The 20451-nt window shown below is 40.6% G+C and overlaps 2 protein-coding genes across 3 annotated transcripts; one reads left to right on the top strand and one right to left on the bottom strand.

Moving 5' to 3' along the window:
• The first annotated feature begins 1423 nt into the window (after positions 1-1423).
• METTL9 (methyltransferase 9, His-X-His N1(pi)-histidine) lies at positions 1424-18891 on the top strand. The gene is made up of 5 exons (XM_065732609.1): positions 1424-1825; positions 5345-5535; positions 7803-8012; positions 9040-9224; positions 18157-18891. Exons 1-5 carry the CDS (start codon positions 1652-1654, stop codon positions 18360-18362), a joined length of 966 nt encoding a protein of 321 aa, XP_065588681.1. The 5' UTR covers positions 1424-1651; the 3' UTR covers positions 18363-18891.
• IGSF6 (immunoglobulin superfamily member 6) lies at positions 11931-17404 on the bottom strand. 2 transcript variants are annotated; one of them, XM_065732611.1, is made up of 6 exons: positions 17269-17404; positions 15578-15931; positions 14615-14715; positions 13697-13753; positions 13333-13416; positions 11931-12339 (listed from the first exon to the last, which is right to left on the bottom strand). In XM_065732611.1, the coding sequence occupies exons 1-6, from the start codon at positions 17333-17335 to the stop codon at positions 12301-12303; spliced, it is 702 nt and encodes a 233-aa protein (XP_065588683.1). In that variant the 5' UTR covers positions 17336-17404; the 3' UTR covers positions 11931-12300. The 2 variants fall into 2 exon arrangements, with proteins under 2 accessions (XP_065588683.1, XP_065588684.1); XM_065732612.1 differs by having other exon boundaries at positions 14615-14712.
• Positions 18892-20451: the final 1560 nt, after the last annotated feature.

The raw sequence follows: 20451 nt of genomic DNA, 5'->3' as shown, positions 1-20451 counted from the left end.
GTAGGAAAAAAACATTTTTTTTTTGTGGAGCTTACAGGCTTGGCTCTGTTCTGATTTTGTACAAAGTGGCCTTTTTAGTATCCTGCTGTGACTTTGGAAGTGCTCAGTAATTCATGAATACATTCAGTTGATGAGGCTGGTGGGGTGTTTACATTTGAGTAGAGTTGTGTACCTTAATCAGAGCTGTTGGGAAAGACAAGAAGGAAGGGAAAGGAACAGTTAAGATAAGCACAATATAATAATTATGAGATCTATCCCATAGCATTACATCAGCTGAGAAAAAAGTTCTGTAAAGGAACATAGAGCCAGGACTTGGGGAGACGCAGTCATGTGCGGTCTTAGGAGCTGGAAGGACCTCCAGACACCAGGAGGCATTTGTGAAAGAACTGGATTTCCTAGGTTACCTTATTTAAAATCCTTCATCCTAAAGGTATCAGTTTTGATTATCTTACAGCCCTCTTTCTGGTAGTCACTTTTTTACTCATGATAGTAATAGAAGATGAACTTGTTATTAATTGGGAAAATTGCAGGCTTTCATCATGAATAGTTAAGACTGTGCAGCTGGCCCTGTAGTGAGTCCTGCTCCACAGGACAAGGTGCCTCGTGATAACACAAAGCAAATACGGACTGTCTTAAAAACACTCCCTTCTAGGTAAAAAAAAAGAAATACTACCTAAAAAGAACCCTGAGAAAGAACTTTGAAATGTCTTCTTAAAACATACCCAGGTTCTATTATTAACAATGCAAAGGTAAAAGTTAATCTCTTATTCAGTATGAAACCATCTGTATTATTCCCAGAGGGAAAAAATAAGTAGATTTCCAAGTCTGGATTTGATTAGTGGTTGATCAGAGGACTTTCCAGGTAGATGCTGTGTCCTGCAGTGGTTTGACTTGCCATGTCTTTCTACCAGGAAATGAAGGTGCTGGACAGTAGACGTTCGAAGTGGATCTGAAGGAAAGAGATTGATTTTTGTTGTTGTTGTTTAGTGGTGGTTAAGAAGCATTCTTCTGAGAGACTAGAAGCTATAACGCTGATACCATTCACTGTTGGAATTTCAATGAATGAGACGGGCTTTGTCTAGGTTTGCATTTATTTTCAACTGGATGCAGTATTCCTCACTATCTATTGCCACAAATAACCTAAGTTGATCCATACAGAAAGGAAAAAGAGTGGTATAACGCGTAACCCAAACCCCGAGAGTACGACTACCCGCACCCCTCACTCGTCCCTCCGCTCCCTCGCACTCCGGTGCTTCTGCGCAGGCGCGCGCGGGTGTGAGGGAGGGGCGGGGCCGAGCACGTGCGCGCCTGAGGGAGGCGGCGCGAGCCCCGTGGGTGGGGCCACCGCCGTTGCGGGAGCGGCGCGGGTAGAGCGCCGCCGTCCGCCGCTCTGCGGTTCGAGCGCGGCGCTCCGCGGCCCCGCCCGCCCCGCGATTGGCGAGAGAAAGGGACGGAGCGGGTGCGCGCCGGGCCTCGGCGTGTCTCAGCGAAGTGGTCCGGCCGGGCCCCGCCGCCGCGGCGCCGCGTTCCGCCCCGAGGTGCGCGTGCGGGCCCTGGCGGGGCGCCGAGCTCGGCGGGCTGCGCGCCGCCGCTGCCATGGACAGGAGTGGCGGCGGCCGCGGGAGGGGGTGACTTCGCGCCCCGTCCCCCGATGAGACTGTGGCTGTGCTGGCTGGGCTGCTACACCCTGCTCCTGTGGGCGCTGAGGAGGAGGATGTGGGCCGGCCCCGCCAGGTACCTGCGGAGCCCTTTATCCAGGTCCCTCTACGCCAATATGATGGGCAGCCACGGCCCGCCCGCGCCGGGCGCCGCGGAGAACCACCAGGTACGGCCGAGCGGCTCCCGCCCGCCCTGCCCGCCCCTCCGCTGCCCCTCCTCGCGCCCGCCGGGCCCCGGGGGAGCGGGGCAGCGCCGCGGGAGGGGGCGGGCGGCCCGAGGTGCTGGGGATGGTGGTGGGAGGGGGGGGGAGCGGCCCTGTGCCGGCTGAGGGGTTCCGGGCCGGGCAGCGCCCGCCTGGGCGAGACAAAGAGCGGCGGCGGCCGCGTCCTCCCGGAGAGAAAGTTGACGTGTGCTCCCCGGGTGAGAGGCGGCGGGCGGGCGGAGAGAGCTGTGCCGGGGCCCCGGTGAGCGGTGCCTGAGCTGCGTGAGCCGCCGCTGTGCTGCTCGTCCCGGCCGGTAACCGCCGCCTGAGCGAAGTCCGCGCGCGGAGGTGTGTGCGGGGGGTTCGTCTCAGTGCCGGCGCGGCTGAAGAACCAACGTGCGGCTGCAAAAAGCTCGCGACAAAGCGCGCTGAGGCCTTGGAGCGGTGGTGGCGGGCGAGCGAGTAGGAGCGAGCGTGCGGGGCGAGCGGGCTGCGCCGAAGGGCAGCGCCGTGACGCGGCGGTGGAGCCGTACGGGGGCTGTGGGGTGGGACCGCCTTTAGGATGCGTTCGGGTCCGCGCTACAGCGTGCTGAAATGCCGCTGAAAATCTGTCAGGAGTTCAGAAGGGCCAGGAACTCGTACGGAGCTGGAGGGAGGTGTTATAAGTCAAACATGCGTAGCTCAGCTGATGAAGGAGGTGCAACGTTTCCGTACAAAGGAAAAAAATGTCCTTTTACATCATAGCTCCTCAGGTTGATCTGATGCTGGAGGGTTTTCGTGCTCTGAGCGGGCAGTGACACCCGGAACGCTGCTGCCGAGTGAGCCTGGTAACTGCAGGGAAGGCTCAGCCTGCAGTTTGGGTCGCTCAGTGGACGGGTGCAATGACAGAAACTGAGGTTGGGCTCACAAAGAAAACTTGCAAGTCCTTCCTGTTGTTAAAAAGTATGGAAAGACAGACAAGTAGATAAAGAAAATGTGCTGTGAAGGCAGTGCTGTCATTCACAGGTAGGTTGTCTGCAGTCAGCAGCCTCTGCTTCCACTTCATTGGATTTGGATTTCAGTTTTAATGTATGGATCATTCAGAAAGATTCCGGATTACAGAGTTGGGGTTACTCAGAGTTGAGATCACATGCTGAGGCCCGTGGTACTGGCACTCAGCAATTTTACTGTAAGTTAGTTTAAAAAATATACTTTTTTTTCCTCTTTCACTCAGGATTAGGCAAGACTTTTCAATAGTAATTTTTCTTATGTAACTTAAAACTTCAGATTTCTTTAATGTGCTGTAGCTTTCTACTATTGTGCTGTACCAGGTTGATGCACTTTCTGTTATGAAACTAGTGGCATGAAAAAGAGTTGTTCAGGAATTGGACACAGAGGGATACAAAAGCAAGTTCCGTTTTTAGGAATTAGTTCCAGAATGAAGCAGTTTTTCACCACTTCTTTTACTTGAATTTTGGATTGGTTTTGTCTTTTTTTCCTATAATTTGGTATCACTTCTAGTATTTACTAGTGCTATATAGATAGTTACAGGTATTTTAGCCTGTGCTGTTATTTGCAAGTTTAACTGTGAAGAAGCTGGGCACTGTTCACAGCCCTCCTCTAAATTCTGGAAATAGCTCTTCTCACCATTGTTATGCCAATAGTTATATTAATATACACCAGTGTTCAGAAGTCTTAAGGACAGGGATTGTAGGGTAGTCGGTCTCTGTGTTTCATCCTGAAACTACCAGTAAGAGAGTTCAGTGCAGAACGAAGGTGAGTGAGCTCAGGTACAGCACATGGACGTTAATGATGCTTAAGAATCAAAGTCTGTGTTTCCCACAGCTTTGGTACTGCGATGCATGTCCTTCTCCATTGGAAATGGCAACATAAGGAGCTTCTCACGCCTGCCTGCTGTGGCTAGGCAGCAGCCTCACAGGAACTGCTGGAGCTGACACAGGTCCCAGCCTGCTCCTCAGCTCTATGAGATTGTGCACTTCTGCCATCTACAGATGGGTAGGCAAATATGCTGGCTGCTGCCTGAGTGCTCTTGCATGATTTGCTTAGGATTCCTTTTGGGAATCACCGGTCTGTGCTGATTCATTCAAGTGTCACGGTGCTGCACTGAGAAAAGACCTAAACTGGTAGATCAGCAGTCCTGAGGATCCTCACAATACAGAGCAGGGTTTCATAAAATCTGGGTTTGAGAGGAAAAGATTGTTTGAAAGTACTGCTGAGGGCTTGGTTCTGCCAGAAACTTATCCAGAGTGCACGTTGTTTTCAGAATAGTCTTAAGCTGGAGTATGTTCGCTGCACTGCTGGGAGGCCTTGGAGCACCTCGCTGTGTAGAGGCTGTGGTGGAGCCTCTGTTTATGAATCCAGCACTGTGGTTCTGTTGTAGCTGTCTGCTTCCCTCCACTTGCCAGCACTGTTACTGTGAAACAGGATTCTGAAGTGAGAGTCCTATACCCTTATTGTCAGTGTGACAGTAGTGGCTGGAGGTTCCACTGTGCTGCTCAACACTGGAAACATGCGGTAGCTGAGTATTATGTCGTGCAACAAGCATGGGGAGACCAGGATGTATTTTCATAGTATGATGACTACAGGTGCTGTTTTAGGTGAGAATCATCATGCAGTTACCCTAGCTGGCCATGTGCTGTCCTTAGCTCTGCACCTTTAGAAGACTCTGATGAAAATCTGCTCATCTTTTTAGCATACTTGTGACTTTTTATCTGCACCATAAACACAGGCAGCCGGATCAAGGAACATCATTGTGAGCTTTAAGGGGGTATAAGTTTGTATAGGACTGGTTGTTAGCAGGTAACACGAGGTGAGAATAATCATGAGCTTATTTTTACTCAGGCTTTGTGTTCTGCAAATAAGAAAGTATAGGACTGTCAGCTGATACTGATGATTTTGTAGATGTGGGAACCTGATTACTTTACTAGTAGAGATAATGGGGGTAAGCTTTATTGACAGCATTGTTCTGAAAGACTTGTGGACATTCTTGTTGGCACCAGTAGGTGAAGTGTAGGCCAGTAGTGAAAAATGACAGATGAGCTGTTTTTTAAAGTGTTGACTGGATTCTTTATCTCTTAAATATATAAATATATATATTGCAAATGCACTTCCTGATGTCTTTTCAGGGAATATGTAGTGCCCAATTAAGAGCAAAGACGAAGTGGTATTGTCCTGGTTCCTACAGGGGGGTGCTGTTCGTAACACTTGCATTAGCTTTCTAGTGAAGTTGTTTTATAACATTCTTTAAAGGACAGCATAAAGATTAAGATAAAATTTTTAAGTGTTATTTACATCTGTCCTCACTTGATTACAGTTCCTGTCTGATTTAAATTAATCCTGAAGCTTGCTTAAAAGTCTTGAGGGAAAACTAAGTTTTTATATTTACATAAACTGATAGTAGCTTTCTTTGTGTTCAGTTTCTTTTTAAAGACTTCTATTTTTATATTGCTGAAATTTTTAATGATCCTTTGTCTCTTTCTCTAGTGGTATGTCTGCAACACAGAGCAGTTGTCTGAATCCCTTCAGCCTATTTTTGTCCAGAGTTACCTTGACCAAGGAACGCAGATCTTCTTAAACAACAGCATTGAAAAATCAGGCTGGCTGTTTATCCAGCTCTATCACTCTTTTGTGTCCTCAATTTTTAGCCTTTTTATGTCTAGAACATCTATCAATGGGTAAGTGAAAAGCCAATCTTAGGTAAACTAAATACGTTTTGGATGAAGGTTTTTCAGGTGTTCTGCCCTATTTCTTGACCTGTCAGCCTTTTTTTACGTTTCTACGCTTTTCCCTTTGGCAGACTAACAGATATGCTAAGCCTTACTGTGCTCTTTCCCTAAACCCTCTTTAACAGCACTGTTTCCAGTTTGAGCATGGCAGAGGGAGTGTTAGCAATCAGTCAGGAGATTGGCAGAGGGCACTAATTGTATTTTATAACCATTGCTTAATTTCCTTCTGATTATTCTCTTAAATAAGAGAGTATTTTCTTTGTGTTAGATAATGTCCTCCTCTCTCCTTTTTTACTCTTCTTCCTTGCCCTTTATCTGCTGCCATATCTGTAGCATTTCCCATTGTGAATGTCCTCATTGAAGGAGGCTGTGTCCAGTTAGTTCTGTATTGCATCTAAGCCTTATAGGCATACCTGATGCAAATGAGGATGATCTTTTCCTGATCAAAATTAGGCGGATTTCTAATCGATTAATTAGTTGCTGAGTTATGTCTTGTACACTTATGTGGAATGGAATTCTATCCTTTCTCTTATCCTTTAAAACTTAGTTTCATCATGGTTTGTGTATAAGCTGTACTTGAGCAGGTGGCTTCTATTGTGGCGTGTTTGACTGGTGAAACATCAATGAGGTGGGAATAGAGAATTTTATAAACCATCACTCTCCTAGACTCATTGCATCGGCCTTTCCTGTGACTGACAGCATGAAAGGTTAGCTGTTTATGGCTGCTTTCATGTTTTACCCAAAAAAGTCAAAGTTTCTGCTCAGTTCTCTTTTGCTCATTCAGATGTGTGTAACAACTTAGCACTTCTAACTCTATCAGAAATGCATTTTGTTTCATTTGCCTCATTTCTCTACTGTTCCCACATCTGTGCATATTTCAGTACAGCCTGATTTGAGGATAGTAGCTGGCTACTAAGGCTAGGAAAATAATCTTTATTTTCTAACCAGATGTCTCTGAGCTTCCCTGTGGTGTTTTTAGTACTTGTAGGCTTATATAAAGGTTCCTTTGGTCTTCTCATATTCCTTTCTCTTCCTTTTTTTTTTTTTTCTCCAAAGGCTCTCCAGTGCTTTGAGATACCTCACTGTGCTGTTACACATAATAGCCATGATCCAGTTAGACAGTGTGGACTGACATGAGTGTTCTGCAAGGGGGTTCTACATAAATTGGTTGTATTCTGTGTTTTTTTTTTTGTTCTGTTTGTTTTTTTAGTATATTTAATAACCTACTTTAGTTTCTTCTACATACCTATGTAGCCTATCCTTTTATTGGAGGTGTTTGTTTTTAATAGTCTATCTAGACCTCTTTATTTTTCAGACTTTTTATTCTTTCATCCTTTTTATCTGTTTAACTTTTTTCCTCTGGATCGTAAGATTCATGATCATTTTCTTTCTTAAATTCACCTGCTATCCAATGTGCGTTTAAATAATATATATATTTTACTACCTTTAGTTCTATCATTGACCAATTCTTTCTTCTTCTCCTTGTTCTCCTAACTCTTTCATCTTCTGAATTCTGCTATGGCAGCAGAAATCTGTCACTGTAGCCTTCAGTCAGTTATGGGCGTGTGTGTCATTGACTTGATCCATAAAGAATCCAAATGTCACCTCTACCCAGTACTTTAATGAGTTACCTATTTTCTTTTTGACAGCTCTTCATGCTATTGCAGAATAGCAGCAAAAGCCATTGTAACACACAATTAAAAAGTCTTTTCTTCTATCACTCTGGCAGCGTTTTCCCTGTGCTTTCTTTAAATCTCTTCCCTGCCGTCCCTCCTGGTTCCAAGTCCTATTCTTCATTCTCTGTGCATGCTTCTGTCTGCAGCTGTTTTGCTGTTTCCTTTGCTCTGTCTTCTTTCTCCTTTTTAGGCAGGTGTGAGAGATTCAGATCTGCAAACATGACAAATAAGACTCAGTCTATATCTTCCCCCTCCCTGCTTTTTTCTGTGTGATCTTTTTCTTGCTGTGCAGCCCGTGAGCTCTTCTTTTCCTGATCAAATTCCTCCTGAAGACTTAGGCACTGAAACTGCATGTAGCAATGTGTTTGTGTGACCTCTGACAAGTAGAAGGCAAGTTTAACTGGATTTGTCAATTTATCTGAGCAGTGACCTTATCTATTTTGTGTGACTGATTGCTGCCGAAGCACATTCTAAATTACTTCGTTGTCCGTCCTGTTCAAGTCTGTATGAAATTGAACATTTCTCATCTTTACCTTTCAGGCTGCTGGGAAGGGGCTCAATGTTTGTGTTTTCCTCAGAACAATTTCAAAGACTGCTTAAAATAAATCCAGAATGGAAATCCCACAGACTTCTTGATTTAGGAGCTGGGGATGGAGAGGTTACTAAAATTATGAGTCCTCACTTTGAAGAAATCTATGCCACTGAGTTGTCTGAAACTATGATATGGCAGCTTCAAAAGAAAAAATACAGGTATTGTTCTGAATGCTTCCTACATTGTTTATATCAGGCTTTCAACAAAGTAATCTTTGTAATATTTTATAAACGTCCAGCATTTTCAGTTAATTCATCTATTGCTTGATCTTTATGGAAAGGGTTGAACTGTACAAAAACAAGAAAGCAAATGCATCTGATGTTCCTTGTTACCAGGGCTTTTGGTATGCACATGTTCCCTGTTACCAGTTCAGACAAAATTGGCAACAACTGTTTTGAAGTCTCTTTTTTCATAGTTGTGTAAATGGCTTTAAGCAAGCCTATTAGTGAGACAAAATTTGGATACTGATGAATGAACAGTCCAAAATTGCAAGAGGGATTGCAGAGCAAGCAAACTGAATCCTGGTTATAGACACAGATTATTCAGGTATCTCCATCTAATCACTCAGAAAGTTATGATCATAGAGCACTATGTAAAGAATCTTCTATTGTACATAGCTCTTGCTATTAAGATCAAACAGTGCTTAGTAACAAAAAGCTCATCATTTTCAGAACTTTATTATGCTCTAGTCACAGCTGTTGGAAGTTCTTGTAGGCAGCAGATCTAGTCTTGTTGAATAATGGTTAGGATCTGAGGCACTGTATCCTTAGACTTCAACCTAAAGAATGAAGGAACTCTTCATGTGTGGATTTCTTTTCTTTACCTGCCCATAGGTGTTAAATTAATAGCGACTGGTTTTGCACACTGGTAAGTCAGTGTGGTTAAAATGCTGCAAACCATTAATCGTATTTCAGCTTTGTTGTCACTTGAGAAGTATATTTGGTTTTATTTTAAGACATAAGGCTAATAATATGTTGGTGTTTATAAGGCGGTATGAAGGTATGACTGAATCTGTAGCCATCCATATTGCTGAATAGTTTTCTTCTTCCGTGAGACTTAGGACAGTGTCTACCTTTCCTCACTGCCTGGTCAGCTTTCCTTTCTGTTCTGTCAGCACATTCATTGGGAATTTCTGTTCTTGGGGACTCTCTAAACTTAGTTCTGTATCTCTTTCTCTCTCTGTAGGGTGCTTGGTATAAATGAATGGCAGAACACAGGATTTCAGTATGATGTTATCAGCTGTTTGAATTTGCTGGATCGCTGTGATCAGCCACTGACTGTATTAAAAGATATTAGAAGTGTACTGGAGCCAACTCGAGGCAGAGTCATTCTAGCATTAGTTCTGCCCTTTCACCCGTACGTGGAAAATGGTAAGTACATGGATTAGTATCTGTGTAGGCAAATAAAGAAAACTTTTGTAGGTTGTAGTATCCCCAATTAAATGTTTTGGAAGTAATTGACATTTTTATTTGACTTAGTAATAAATATTGTGTATTTTGTGTTGAGAAGTATGAAATGATAGGTAAATAGCACACACGAGGTAAGCTGGTTTTTAATTCCCCGGCATATGTTGTTGGCACCAACAGAAAGCTCAGATATTGAAGTCACGTATCCTGTTCTGCAGGTTGCCACATTTGAGCTGTGTTGGAGCAACATGGGAAAACTGATCTCTGATTAGGGCCCTCTGCTGCTGTCACATAGGTAACCCCAGTTGTCTCTAGCAACCTTTGAACAAATCCATCAGAGTGTCTGTAGTGTTGAGTAGAGCAGCTTAGCTCAAAATGTTTCAAGGGTTCCAGATGAACTACACCTAAAAAATACAAGGAGATAATTTTTGCTGTCCAATATGGGCTCTCAAAGTGAAATATAGACCATGTCCTAATGTTAAGCACCAACCATTATTAATACTGCATTAGTAACTGGAACAAGAAGTGAAATTTGTTTTTTAAATTCCAAATAGCAGCATTGTCTCACTAGACTTTTCTGAGCGTATTAGAAGCAGAAATTGAGAAGTGATTTGTGTCTTTGTGTTGTTTGTGTGCCCTCAATACTCTGTATCATTGTGTTTTGCAATCATTATTGCACACAGTATCTACTCTTCTGCATGTTGTTGGGTAACCATGCTAGACCACATGTAACTTCCTCACTCAACGGGAGGTAGGTAAATTAAGGAAGAAAAAAATATTCCGAATCCATTTATAATCCATTATTAATTGCCTGCAGCTTACTGGGATTGAAATAGGTTATTAAATTTATAAATCCTGAGGGACTAGAAACCTGTTCTCTGATTGTTGGTCTTAGAACAGATTTCCACTTTGAACAAGTAAGAAGAGCTAAGATGTCCTGTAAACCGAGGTCAGACTTTGGTTTATTCTGGCAACTTGTAAACGATTAGTCATGAGTCCTGGCTAGTGCAGTGATGTTGTTTTGAGGCTTTCTGTGACCTGCAGTGTGTGACAGATTAACTTCAGTGTGCCTTTATAAGTTCTGGCTGCTCCAGTTGGTAAATACCTACTGAAACTTCAAAAGTTACTTTGTTCACCTCTGTCATGGGTGTGGGCCTATGGAAACATTTCTAGCCAATGCAAGTTACTAAATGCACGTGTTATTGGCATTCCACTCAAGCTTTCCTGCTGATCATCTGTTTGGCCGTAGTCTGGAGAAACAGTGAAGTGCCATACTGTGCTCATCACATACAGAAGGTTTTAAATCTCAATATTTTCATTCAGTTGTTCTACAAGATGATGCATTAAACAGTGTTACATTGTGCACATTGGCTTTATGATTAAAAAAAAAAAGATTGTATGGAGCTGGTTTCCTCCTTGCATCAGCTAATTTAAAAGGGGTGGACGGATGGAGCAGGGATGAGTCAGGTAAGGTGTTAGATCAGTTTTTGGATTTGGAGATATGAAACGAGATAGATGGGTTACTACACTTAACAGTGCAACAGCAGTTGCAGAAGTTGCCAGTGTGGATGGAGCCTGTTCAAAGGGAACAAAGCGAGGCAGAGTAGGAGGAAATTTTTTTTTTCTGTGCTTTCTGTTCCTGGAATTACAGTGACACCTAGAGTCTGAAGCTGCTTAATCATAAATTAGGCTCTTGGAAGTTTTATTTTCAACAAGTAGAACAAGTAATGTGCTTCCTTTTCATGTATAAATTTGTCAAGTAAGCTGTATGAATCATGTGGCATCATAATAAAACATGCTCTTGTGCGACCAGTCTAACTTGGTAATTTTGGTAGGTGTCCCATAGGAGGATTATAAAATGCTCTGTATTTCCTAATATACACATAGCATCTGGGTAAAGGCGATACTACATAATATGAGTCCAAAATAAAAATGTTCAAGTCACCATAGTGCAAAAAGCAATCAACATTACCAGCCTGGGATTGTGAGACTTTCTTGTTTAACACATTAATGTTTATATGATTATTTGATAGGGATAAGAAGAAGAAGGTGCATTTTTCATTTTCCCGATCTATTTGGTATTATGGTGACGTGGGAACACAGTACTGTGCTAGGTGGGGCCTTGCTTTGTCTGATCTGTCAGTTCTCATGTCACTGAAATGAGAAGTAGCACTTGAGTCATTGCTTCACTTAAATGGTGTTAGAAGCAATTGTTCCTGATCAGGAAGTATGCTTGACATCAACAGGTCACTTCTCAAAGTGCTGATTTTGTACATTAGCTAGTTAGTAACTTCTGTGTGTTCTTCTGTGTTCATGTCTGCATCTGTTGTGAGCAAAGGTTGCCACTCCAGGCAGTATGGGATGTTAGGGTTGGAGGAAAGGAGTTGTCTTGCTGGTGATTGAATTTTAAAGTTGCTAGAGCAACCTTTTCACAAGGACCTCCATCTTCCTTTTCTAAGTAGGCTAGGGGTAAGTTCCTGTCCCAGATGGGCTTTTACATGCCAGTATTGTGTATCTGTATTATTTTTTTTTCTGCCTGCCTATCTACAGAGTATGTTTGCTTTGCTCTTGAAGCTGTTATAAGACTCAGTAATTTTCCACCTGCCTGTCCTTATAACTGTCACACTGATATAACTGAAAACAAAACGCCACTGTGTAATGAGTTTTATTTTGTTGCTGCTGGTTAATAAACATCTTACACGAATGCACAGTTCACGTACAGGAAATGCACTGAAATTCATGTGAAAATCCATAAAATTAAATCTGAACTGAAAAGGGAAATTTTTATGAAGCATTAACAGTTCTCTTGTGAAAGATGAAGTCTTCTCCCACTTTTTATTCTTGCGGAATGGGAAGTAATGTGTAACAGACATAGCGTTGGTTTTGATGATCTGTTCAGTAAACACTCTTGAGGAACACTGCCCTGTACAGTTTTATCCTCGTGTTTTATAGAAAGTAAGTCTGTGAAAAAGCTTTACTTCTTCATCAGCCCCTTTGGTGGCATCAAACATATCCAACAAATTGGAAACACAGCACATACTCATCTGTTCTGATAAACAGTGTCATCTTCCAAATGATCCTAGGGAAAAATGTGTAAGTCTTTAGTTACTGATACAAATGTTTTTGGCTTTCTTAAAATGCAGAACTTCCTTTTTGAGGTAGATTTCACCCTTTACTATTTCAGTGAGCTCTTTCCCTCCCTGTTAATCAAGTTACTTATCTGGCTACGTGGCATCTGCAGGTTTCTAAATGTTCCTTTTTCCTCTTACCTTCTCTTAATCTTCAGAGAGCACAGAGGCATTGAAACATACCCCATTTTTTCACTGTGTTCATATCTGACACTCAAATCAAGGATTAAGTCAGCAGGGACTTGAAGTCTTCCTCTCACAGAGGAGATCAGTTAGGGTAATACAGAGATAAAGTGAAAATGTTTAGAGGAGAAGTGCTTTACTTGTTGTTCTATTCCTTTTTCTTTCACATCGCATCTCTGAAATAGTTCAGTGTAAGTTTAGAATAGGAAAGAATTCATGTTTCTCAAGAGAAGCAGAATTTTTTTGAAGGATTACTTTGAAGCCATCTTCTCTGCTTGTAAGTGCATCCAACCTCTGAAGTTGTCTTCTGTAACTTTGACAACATGCAAAATTTTTTTGTCATATTGTCACTCAAGACTTAGTGCTGGAAATTTGGAATGATGAAGTTGTGTGGCTTTATCCACTGATACTTACCACTTAATTTAGGCTATGTAAGTACAAGTGGGGGATAATACCTGTAAGAATGTTACAGAGTTATTTAGGAATGATTTTGTTAGGTTCTGTCATTGAACCACCCTGGCCTAAGGCCACAAGAAGAACTGCAAATGAAATATTTTCCAGAATGAGCTCCAATTAATTTGTTTTATCCAAGTCCAGAACAACTTGCTGGAACAACTTCTTGGCAAAATACAAGCTTACGGAGGTTCCACTGTTTAATGTACATATATGTGCATGTGTATATATATGTATGTATATATAGAAATACAAAAGTGTATCTGTATGTGTGTATCTATTTTTTTCCCATATAGGTAAAAACTTACGGGCTGCCGGCCGTGCTCAGCGTAGTGCTGCTTTTGAAGTTCTTGGGCAATTGCTCGAAAAATTTTTCGACCGCTACTGATTTTCTGTAAATTATTTAAAATATGTTAGGTTAGTGCTACATTTGAGGTTGGGAGAAGCATCTTTTTCTACATTTTTATAGTTCTGATTTTTCTCCCCGTGTGTATCTTTGGGGATGTTACTAAATGACACTCTAGGAACTTCTTGTTTGGAAGCTCAAAGGGTTTAAATTAGATCAGTACGACATCTCTTAACATATGTACCGTCTTTAATGGATATTTAAATAGCAAGGATGGCTTTTTATTACTCTGTAAAGTATAGGTAAAGCAGACAGTGATGACATACACAGTTCTCAGTTCTCTGCTCTTCATTCCCACTTTTCTTTAGCAACTTTCGTTTTATCTGGAAGGAGAGAGAAGAAAAGATTATTAAAATGAGATGATTTAGCAACAAGTACAGTAGCTGAATAAGTGTTGCCTTGTTAAGGTGAAAAATATATAAAAGTGAACTTAATAGATTGGTTTCTATATCATTGAAAAAAATCAAGAGATTTTCAAACATATAAGGCCTTTTTTGTTTTCTGGTAGTAGAATTTGTAAATATTTGTACATTGGGTGCAACATAACCTTCCCTGGTTAAAAAGGTGTGATTAATTTTTCCCACAATACTACTTCAGGTAAAGAAAACAAAACAAGGACAAGCTCCCTCTCTTTGTTTAAGACAGCCACCACTACAGCAAAGAGCCATGCTGTAACACCCACAACTGTGAAATCCATATTAATGTCGTGTTCGTATTTGCATTGGTTTTACTGATGTCTAGTTTCTCTGATTGTACAATGTATGAATACAATTTCTTTATGGAAGTAAAGTCAGTTTACTTACTTTTCAGCTCATAAATATTTTGGCATTGAATTTAAATTATTTTGCTTCCAATGGAAATTAATATAGAGAGATAATGACTTGCAGTGGTAATTTCTAGTTCTACTTTTTGAGTGTGCATTAATAAATGCACTCTTCAACTTGCTGATTACACTCAGTATAATTTTAGCTTTATAATTTAAAAAAAAATCAGGCTTTTAATTTAAAAATGTGGTTGCTGTTGCAGACAGGTATGGGCTTACAGATGCATGCAGCATGTGAAGTTCAACCAACCACGTCATTAGAATTTAATAATAGGAGTGGAAGCTGGGAATGTCTTTTCATTCTCCTTATGAAGGTGCTAGGACTGCTTAAAGTTAAATAACAAGATCAGTTTGAGCCTACCTTGTAGACTGTAAGGATTGTGAATGCAGTGATGCAGTATAGAAGCAGCAATGTTGAGATGATGATCATGGAGATGAATTCTTCAGTATTGTGCCTCTCTGCTAATTAGTTAGAAGTGAGTGTTAGAGTAATGAGCAGTTTTTATGACACATATAATTTCCTTAAAACTCTGCATATCAGCCCCCTTCCTCTGCAGAATTAAAAAGCTTACATCAATATCTTTTTTTTTGTTTTTTACTGATTAATTTACAGTCTAAATTTCTTAGCAAGGACATCTGCAAGGGCAATGGATACTAGTTATTTTTTGATCATAAACACATCCTTGGGGGTTAGATTGAGAATAAAGCAGTATTCTTCTGTAATTAAAAAACAAATTAATAAAGCCATTTAGGCTTCTGTTTAGAAATAAAACTAGGTTGGGGAAGGAAGGATAGATGGGAAATAATAATCTTGCTAGTTTTCTTCTATTTTAGCCATGTAAAACTGAAATGTGATTGTCTCATCATCTTTTAACTAGATAATGAACATTGCAGAGGTATAGGACTGAAACTTTTTGCTCAAGCTGGCACTGTGAATCTCCAGTTCTGAAACCTTATTCCCTGTTGGATGCATTTTCAGTAAATGTTAGTTTCTCTTGGTACATCCTTTCTAGTAGCCATCGGAGTCTTGATGTAAGAGGGCATAGAGTATGTATGGCTAGGCAGCAAATTTCTTTCTGTAGTGGAATTCTGGAGTTGTTTGCATCATGTGACTGAACAGTCTAGCAAGCAAATGACATTAAGATGCTCATTTGTAGAATCCCTCCATAGCTTCACAATTATTATTTCAATAAAGTCTTACTTCTCCAACAGTTCTGTTGGTTTTTCTGTCTTAAATGCTATTTCAAGTGTGTAAACAGAGTATTTACGAAAGAAAATGTACTTCTTTTGACAGTGTTTCATTAGAAATGGATAATCAACTGACCTGTCTTTGTCAGTACTGTCCCATCTCCTGTTTGCTTAGAGTGGGGTGAACCTGAGTCTGAAAATGCTATCCCACAGACATAAACAGCACTGTCATTTACAGTCAGGTCGTTGATTTGAAGCGAATAGTGATTTTCAGATGATGCCTGTACTTTGAACTTCTGACGATTTATGCATTCGGGAGTGCAGAGATCCTCATGTTTGTTAGTAAAAAAGCGAAACCACAGGACTTGAGGCTGAGCTGGGGAGCATCCTTGGGCAGAGAAAACACATGGTAGGAGTGCAGTGTGTGCAGAGTGTTCAGCTTCCTGAAACCTGGGCTGTGTTACGGTGACATGGCAGTTATCTGTAACACCTGTGGAGAATAAATGGTGAAAGCAAAGCGTAATTTAAAACAAAAAAGTTGCGTGTGGTTCATGCAAAGGGGTGGGTGGAAATGGAGGCAAACCCATTTCAGACTTTGAATTTTAAAGATGGGTAATGGGGTAGGTGACATAACCTGGCTACTCAGTGATGTGTTTCATGTAGGGTTTTTCTCTCTCCCCCAAGGTCTGGGAGTTAAGTGAGGCTGCCTGATGGAGGCAGTGGAAATGTCAGAAGTTGAGACATTTAAAACTTAGCAATTTTGTAACATTGGGAAGAATTCTTAATAATTCCAAGACATTCTTCCACTTTGTTATGCATACTGACTCTGGGTTTCTAAGGATAACAATATTGCTTGTTAGATCTGACATTTAAGAGTATGTGTAGAGAAAACAGGAAGATTAATCAGGAAAGAGAATGCTAATTAAGGAACTGAAATGTTAGGCTTAATGTGACTGCTCAGGGAGATTTACTTTTGTTTTGAAGTTCAGTAAAAACATTGTTGAAATACTTTTGGTGTATCTCACTTAATTCACATTGCTTAATTATTTTGAAAATGGAATTGAGCTTAGGCAGTGAAAATGAAAATAGTAGCTTGCCAGTGTCCTCTCCTGTGTTCCAGGAAGTAACAAGTTAGAACGAGAATAAACTGATGTCTGTCTTAATCCACTTGCTGAGACACCATCTGTAAGGCTCTACTGTGGACAGTCAACTGTAGCCCCTTTATTTTTTCCTCTCTGAACGTTTTATGAGCCAGATTCAAGCAGATCCAGTGCCTGTTACTTCTACAGGAGTAAAATGAAATTCTGTTTCTTTATCAAGTCAGCATCAGAGCCATTCCATAGCAGCTGCAGCAAAGTGAAGGCTGTAGCAGTGTAAGTTTTCGGTTACGTTCTGTGTGGTGAAAGGCAGTATGCTGTGCTCCTGCAGCTGATCATCTCCTTTTACAGCTTGCTTTTGTGCTCTGGCCTTGCAGGGCAGAACTATAGCTTCAAGTACATGTTACTGGCTGCTGGGCTGCCTAAAGCCTCCTCCCAAACAAGCACAGTGGCACTGAAACCATGCTGCTGCTGCTGGAACGTTCCTTGTAGGAGAGTGCAGTAGGATTTGACCCAGAAATCATAGATTACAGAAGCATTTCAGACTTTTGGAAGAAAAGCATTTGTTAGGAGTCATTTGTTTTGAAAGTTGCGTGAAGACAGAAGAAATTAACTCTTAGCAAACTGTTTTACTATACTTCCAGCTATGTTGCAGATCATAATCACAACTTTTTTAACCCTGTATTTTCTGTTTCATGAGGAAGTAGAAGTTTAAGAAAAGAAGTCTTACCAGCACTGTACAGAATCCAGTCAAATGCCAGCATTAGCACTTGTTGGAATTTGTTGAAAGATGCCATTTCTTGTATCTTTCTGGAAACAATTCTGCTCAAAGGAAGAGGAACTTAGGAAATATTTGGAGTTGCAGAACTCTCTGAATCACGAGATTTAGAACTTCCTGTTTAGAAGGAGTTTTACTATTGCATTTAGCAAACATGTTAAATGTGCAGCACAAACCAGGAAATGTTTCCACGTTACTTTGAAAGTGAGTGAACACTTCTTAACTTCGTACTGAGTTGTGCCTGTAACACTTCAGATTTATTCACTGTATATAGAAAATAACAAGATTCTCCAGTGTAATACATGTATTCAGTTTCTTAATTTTTACGTGGCCCTAAACTATCCTTGTTACATCAGCTGGTAGATGACCACTGCCACAGCAGATTCTGTAGCCATCCCTTATTTAACTAATGAAGTAATCTGCCATTGAAAACTTCCCAGCAAGTCATGATTTTCAGCTTGCTGTCTCTGTGTATGTGATTACCTGATGGGAATTTTTTGGGCAAGCTGTAGGCATAAAGAAAAAAATAGAATGCTGGAAAAGATCTTTGTTAAATTGTCTGTCTGTCTGCTGAACGCCAGTCTCAGTGATGGAAGGTGCTTTTCAGCTAGTTTTGGAGCAGCTTGTTAAAAACGTATCAAAAGGACACTTTAAGAAGGGGTTTCTTCTGAACTCTTGAAAAGACCTTGAATTGATCTAACAACAGCTCTACAAATGGCTTGTCAGCCTTGTATTTGAGTGGAATGGATTACAATCTATGTAGTGTGATTTCTGAAAGAAAATACAGCACGCAATTAAGTTTACTTTATAATTGAAACAAAACTTGTTTTCTTTTCTCAGTAGGTGGCAAGTGGGAAAAGCCCTCAGAAGTTTTGGAAATCAAAGGGCATACTTGGGAAGAACAGGTTAATAGCCTGCCAGAAGTTTTCAGTAAAGCTGGTTTTGCCATAGAGGCTTTCACCAGACTGCCATACCTGTGTGAAGGTGATATGTATAATGACTACTATGTACTAGATGATGCTGTCTTTGTCCTAAAGCCGGTGTAAGAGTATCTGAAGTAAATCTCCAGAATCAAAGCCAAGAAGCAGCCTCTGAAAGAGAGATTTGATTTACGGTTACGTGAAGGGAGGGAATTTGTGGGATTGCCATGCTAAATAAATACCTTGTAAGAATTTTAATGGCCAAAATACTAATGTATTTCTTTGTAGTGTGAATAGGAAAATTTTGTTTGTTTCTAATTTTTTAAACAGAGTGTTCGGATGAGAATTTCTTTTTTTACCAGCTCTTAAACCAACAATGCATTCTGCAGTCCAGCAGTAATGGGGGATATTTTTTTAATTCTTACCTGCAACAGGAACCAGATTAAAACAAAAGCAATAGTCCTAGTGAGGAATCTGATACAATGCATATTGTTGTTCAAGAAGTCATTTGAAATCTGGCAATAAAGTTATCCGTTTATTTCAAACCTTGCTGTTTATAAACTGTTTAAATGGATATTCTTCCATGCTGAGTTACTCTCTCTCTTACTGTCATTCTTCACATTTTTATTCATGCTAATAAACTTTTTTGAGATGACTTTTTGCATTAACTTTTGTGTTCATTTTTGTAACCATAGTCATGCTTGTCTACAGCAACAGCTCTTTGTGTTGAGATTTGAGCTCTCAGTAGCAGCACAACCTTGAGTTTATTAGAACAGTATTTAAGTATTGCTTAAAGAGATAACAGTCCACAAAAAACTGCATCACTTTTGGTTGGGTTTCTTTCATGTTCCTCTCAGTGCCTCATAATTTGTCATTACTTCTGCATATGCCATTTTCCAGCTAAAGAGGTTATGGTAGAGCTTGCTGAAACTGCTCAGCTGAAACTTTAAACTGATGGATTTGATAATAAACTTTCAAAGTGAATTGTTCCCATAAGTTTAAAGAATTCGCAGGCAGGTTTCTTGCAGATGTTTTGTAAGTCAAACTGCCTCTGAGCCTTAGGCCTCAGGGGACCTGATTTCAGAGGTTTAAATAGCTTGGAACTTTTTTTTTTTCTTTCCTCCAGGAACACAAAGTATTTGTTTTAACATGTCTTATTTCAAAAACCCAGTTAATATGGCTAGTTTCTGGCAGTTGGGATAAAACTTTCCTTTAAATCTACAAGCAGTGTCACCAGGAAGCAGTACAGAACTGGCAGGCCTTTGTCTTGTCTTGCTTGGGATCTAAGTGCTGCGAGACAGCAGAGAAACCTCAGCTTGTAGATCAGCTGGTAAGTGAAGCAAGAACTGACTTATCTTTTGCTTTCAAGTATAAACAAGATATTTATGTAGCAATTGGTGATCTCATGCCAGGTATGATGTTTCAGCTTGTCTTCTCAGATTTATCTTTGACTTCCTTTACCTGATGTTTAGTGATTTCTCTTGCAAAGTTAATAGCCTTTTATTCTCAGTTGTCTTTGTGAAAGATTAAGTGTTCTGTAGCAAGGGCTGAGAGGTTTGACTGGTGAGGTATTTTTTCAACAATAATTCAGGCTCAGAATTATTCTGATTTCAGCATCTGTTACTGAGTTTAAGCACAGCATGCAGTGAGACTCCTCTGTTGGAAAAATGAGCTCTATGTGCTTCAGAGTGAACCCATTTTTTTCTTTTACTTTATTGAGACCTTTTTAGTAATGGGAAAATTCGGTCCTCATCTTTCATTTAGCAAATTTATATTAAGGTGAAATTCTTAAATGGCACTTGAAAGTTTTGCTGTCACAAGTTATAATCACATGAGAGGCTGTGTTTCATATCTTTTAGTATTGTAATTTAAGACATCTGTTTGTAAAAGCTTTTGGATATTTTGAGTAAGAAAATGCAATGTAAAAGTTTTTGTTTTTTTTTTTAATTTCCTATATTGTTTTCCCAATTTAAACAAGTATTGTTACACTTGAGATGCAAAATTAAAACACTGAAATATGAGCAGTGACGGGGTATATAACCAGACTAAGCTTAAGGTCTAAAGGACTGAGTCTTGCAGGAGTTGGTGTTGGTCTTCAGAGAGCCATAATTACTCCCAGTTTTTGGTAGAGGACTGCTCACAGCATGGGAAGCTCTGCAACAGCTTCCTTGCTTAGTAACTGTCAGGTTATCTCCAGACACTTGCCACACACGCA

Source organism: Cyrtonyx montezumae, unplaced genomic scaffold (genome assembly GCF_038088225.1).
Source record: "Cyrtonyx montezumae isolate F1298 unplaced genomic scaffold, pur_monq_1.0 scaffold_16, whole genome shotgun sequence".
NCBI classification, from domain to species: Eukaryota; Metazoa; Chordata; class Aves; order Galliformes; family Odontophoridae; genus Cyrtonyx; species Cyrtonyx montezumae.
The sequence above is the reverse complement of the archived record's forward strand: the minus strand, read 5'-3'. Positions and strand labels throughout refer to the sequence as shown.

Coding starts and splice junctions, on each gene's coding strand:
- METTL9 (XM_065732609.1), top strand. CDS start 1,652: ATGAGACTGTGGCTGTGCTGGCTGGGCTGCTACACCCTGCTCCTGTGG. Junction 1,826..5,344: donor GCGCCGCGGAGAACCACCAG/GTACGGCCGAGC, acceptor CTCTTTCTCTAG/TGGTATGTCTGCAACACAGA. Junction 8,013..9,039: donor CTTCAAAAGAAAAAATACAG/GTATTGTTCTGA, acceptor CTCTCTCTGTAG/GGTGCTTGGTATAAATGAAT.
- IGSF6 (XM_065732611.1), bottom strand. CDS start 17,335: ATGGCATCTTTCAACAAATTCCAACAAGTGCTAATGCTGGCATTTGAC. Junction 13,754..14,614: donor CAATCCTTACAGTCTACAAG/GTAGGCTCAAAC, acceptor CTCTCCTTCCAG/ATAAAACGAAAGTTGCTAAA. Junction 13,417..13,696: donor AGCAGAGAACTGAGAACTGT/GTATGTCATCAC, acceptor AATAATTTACAG/AAAATCAGTAGCGGTCGAAA.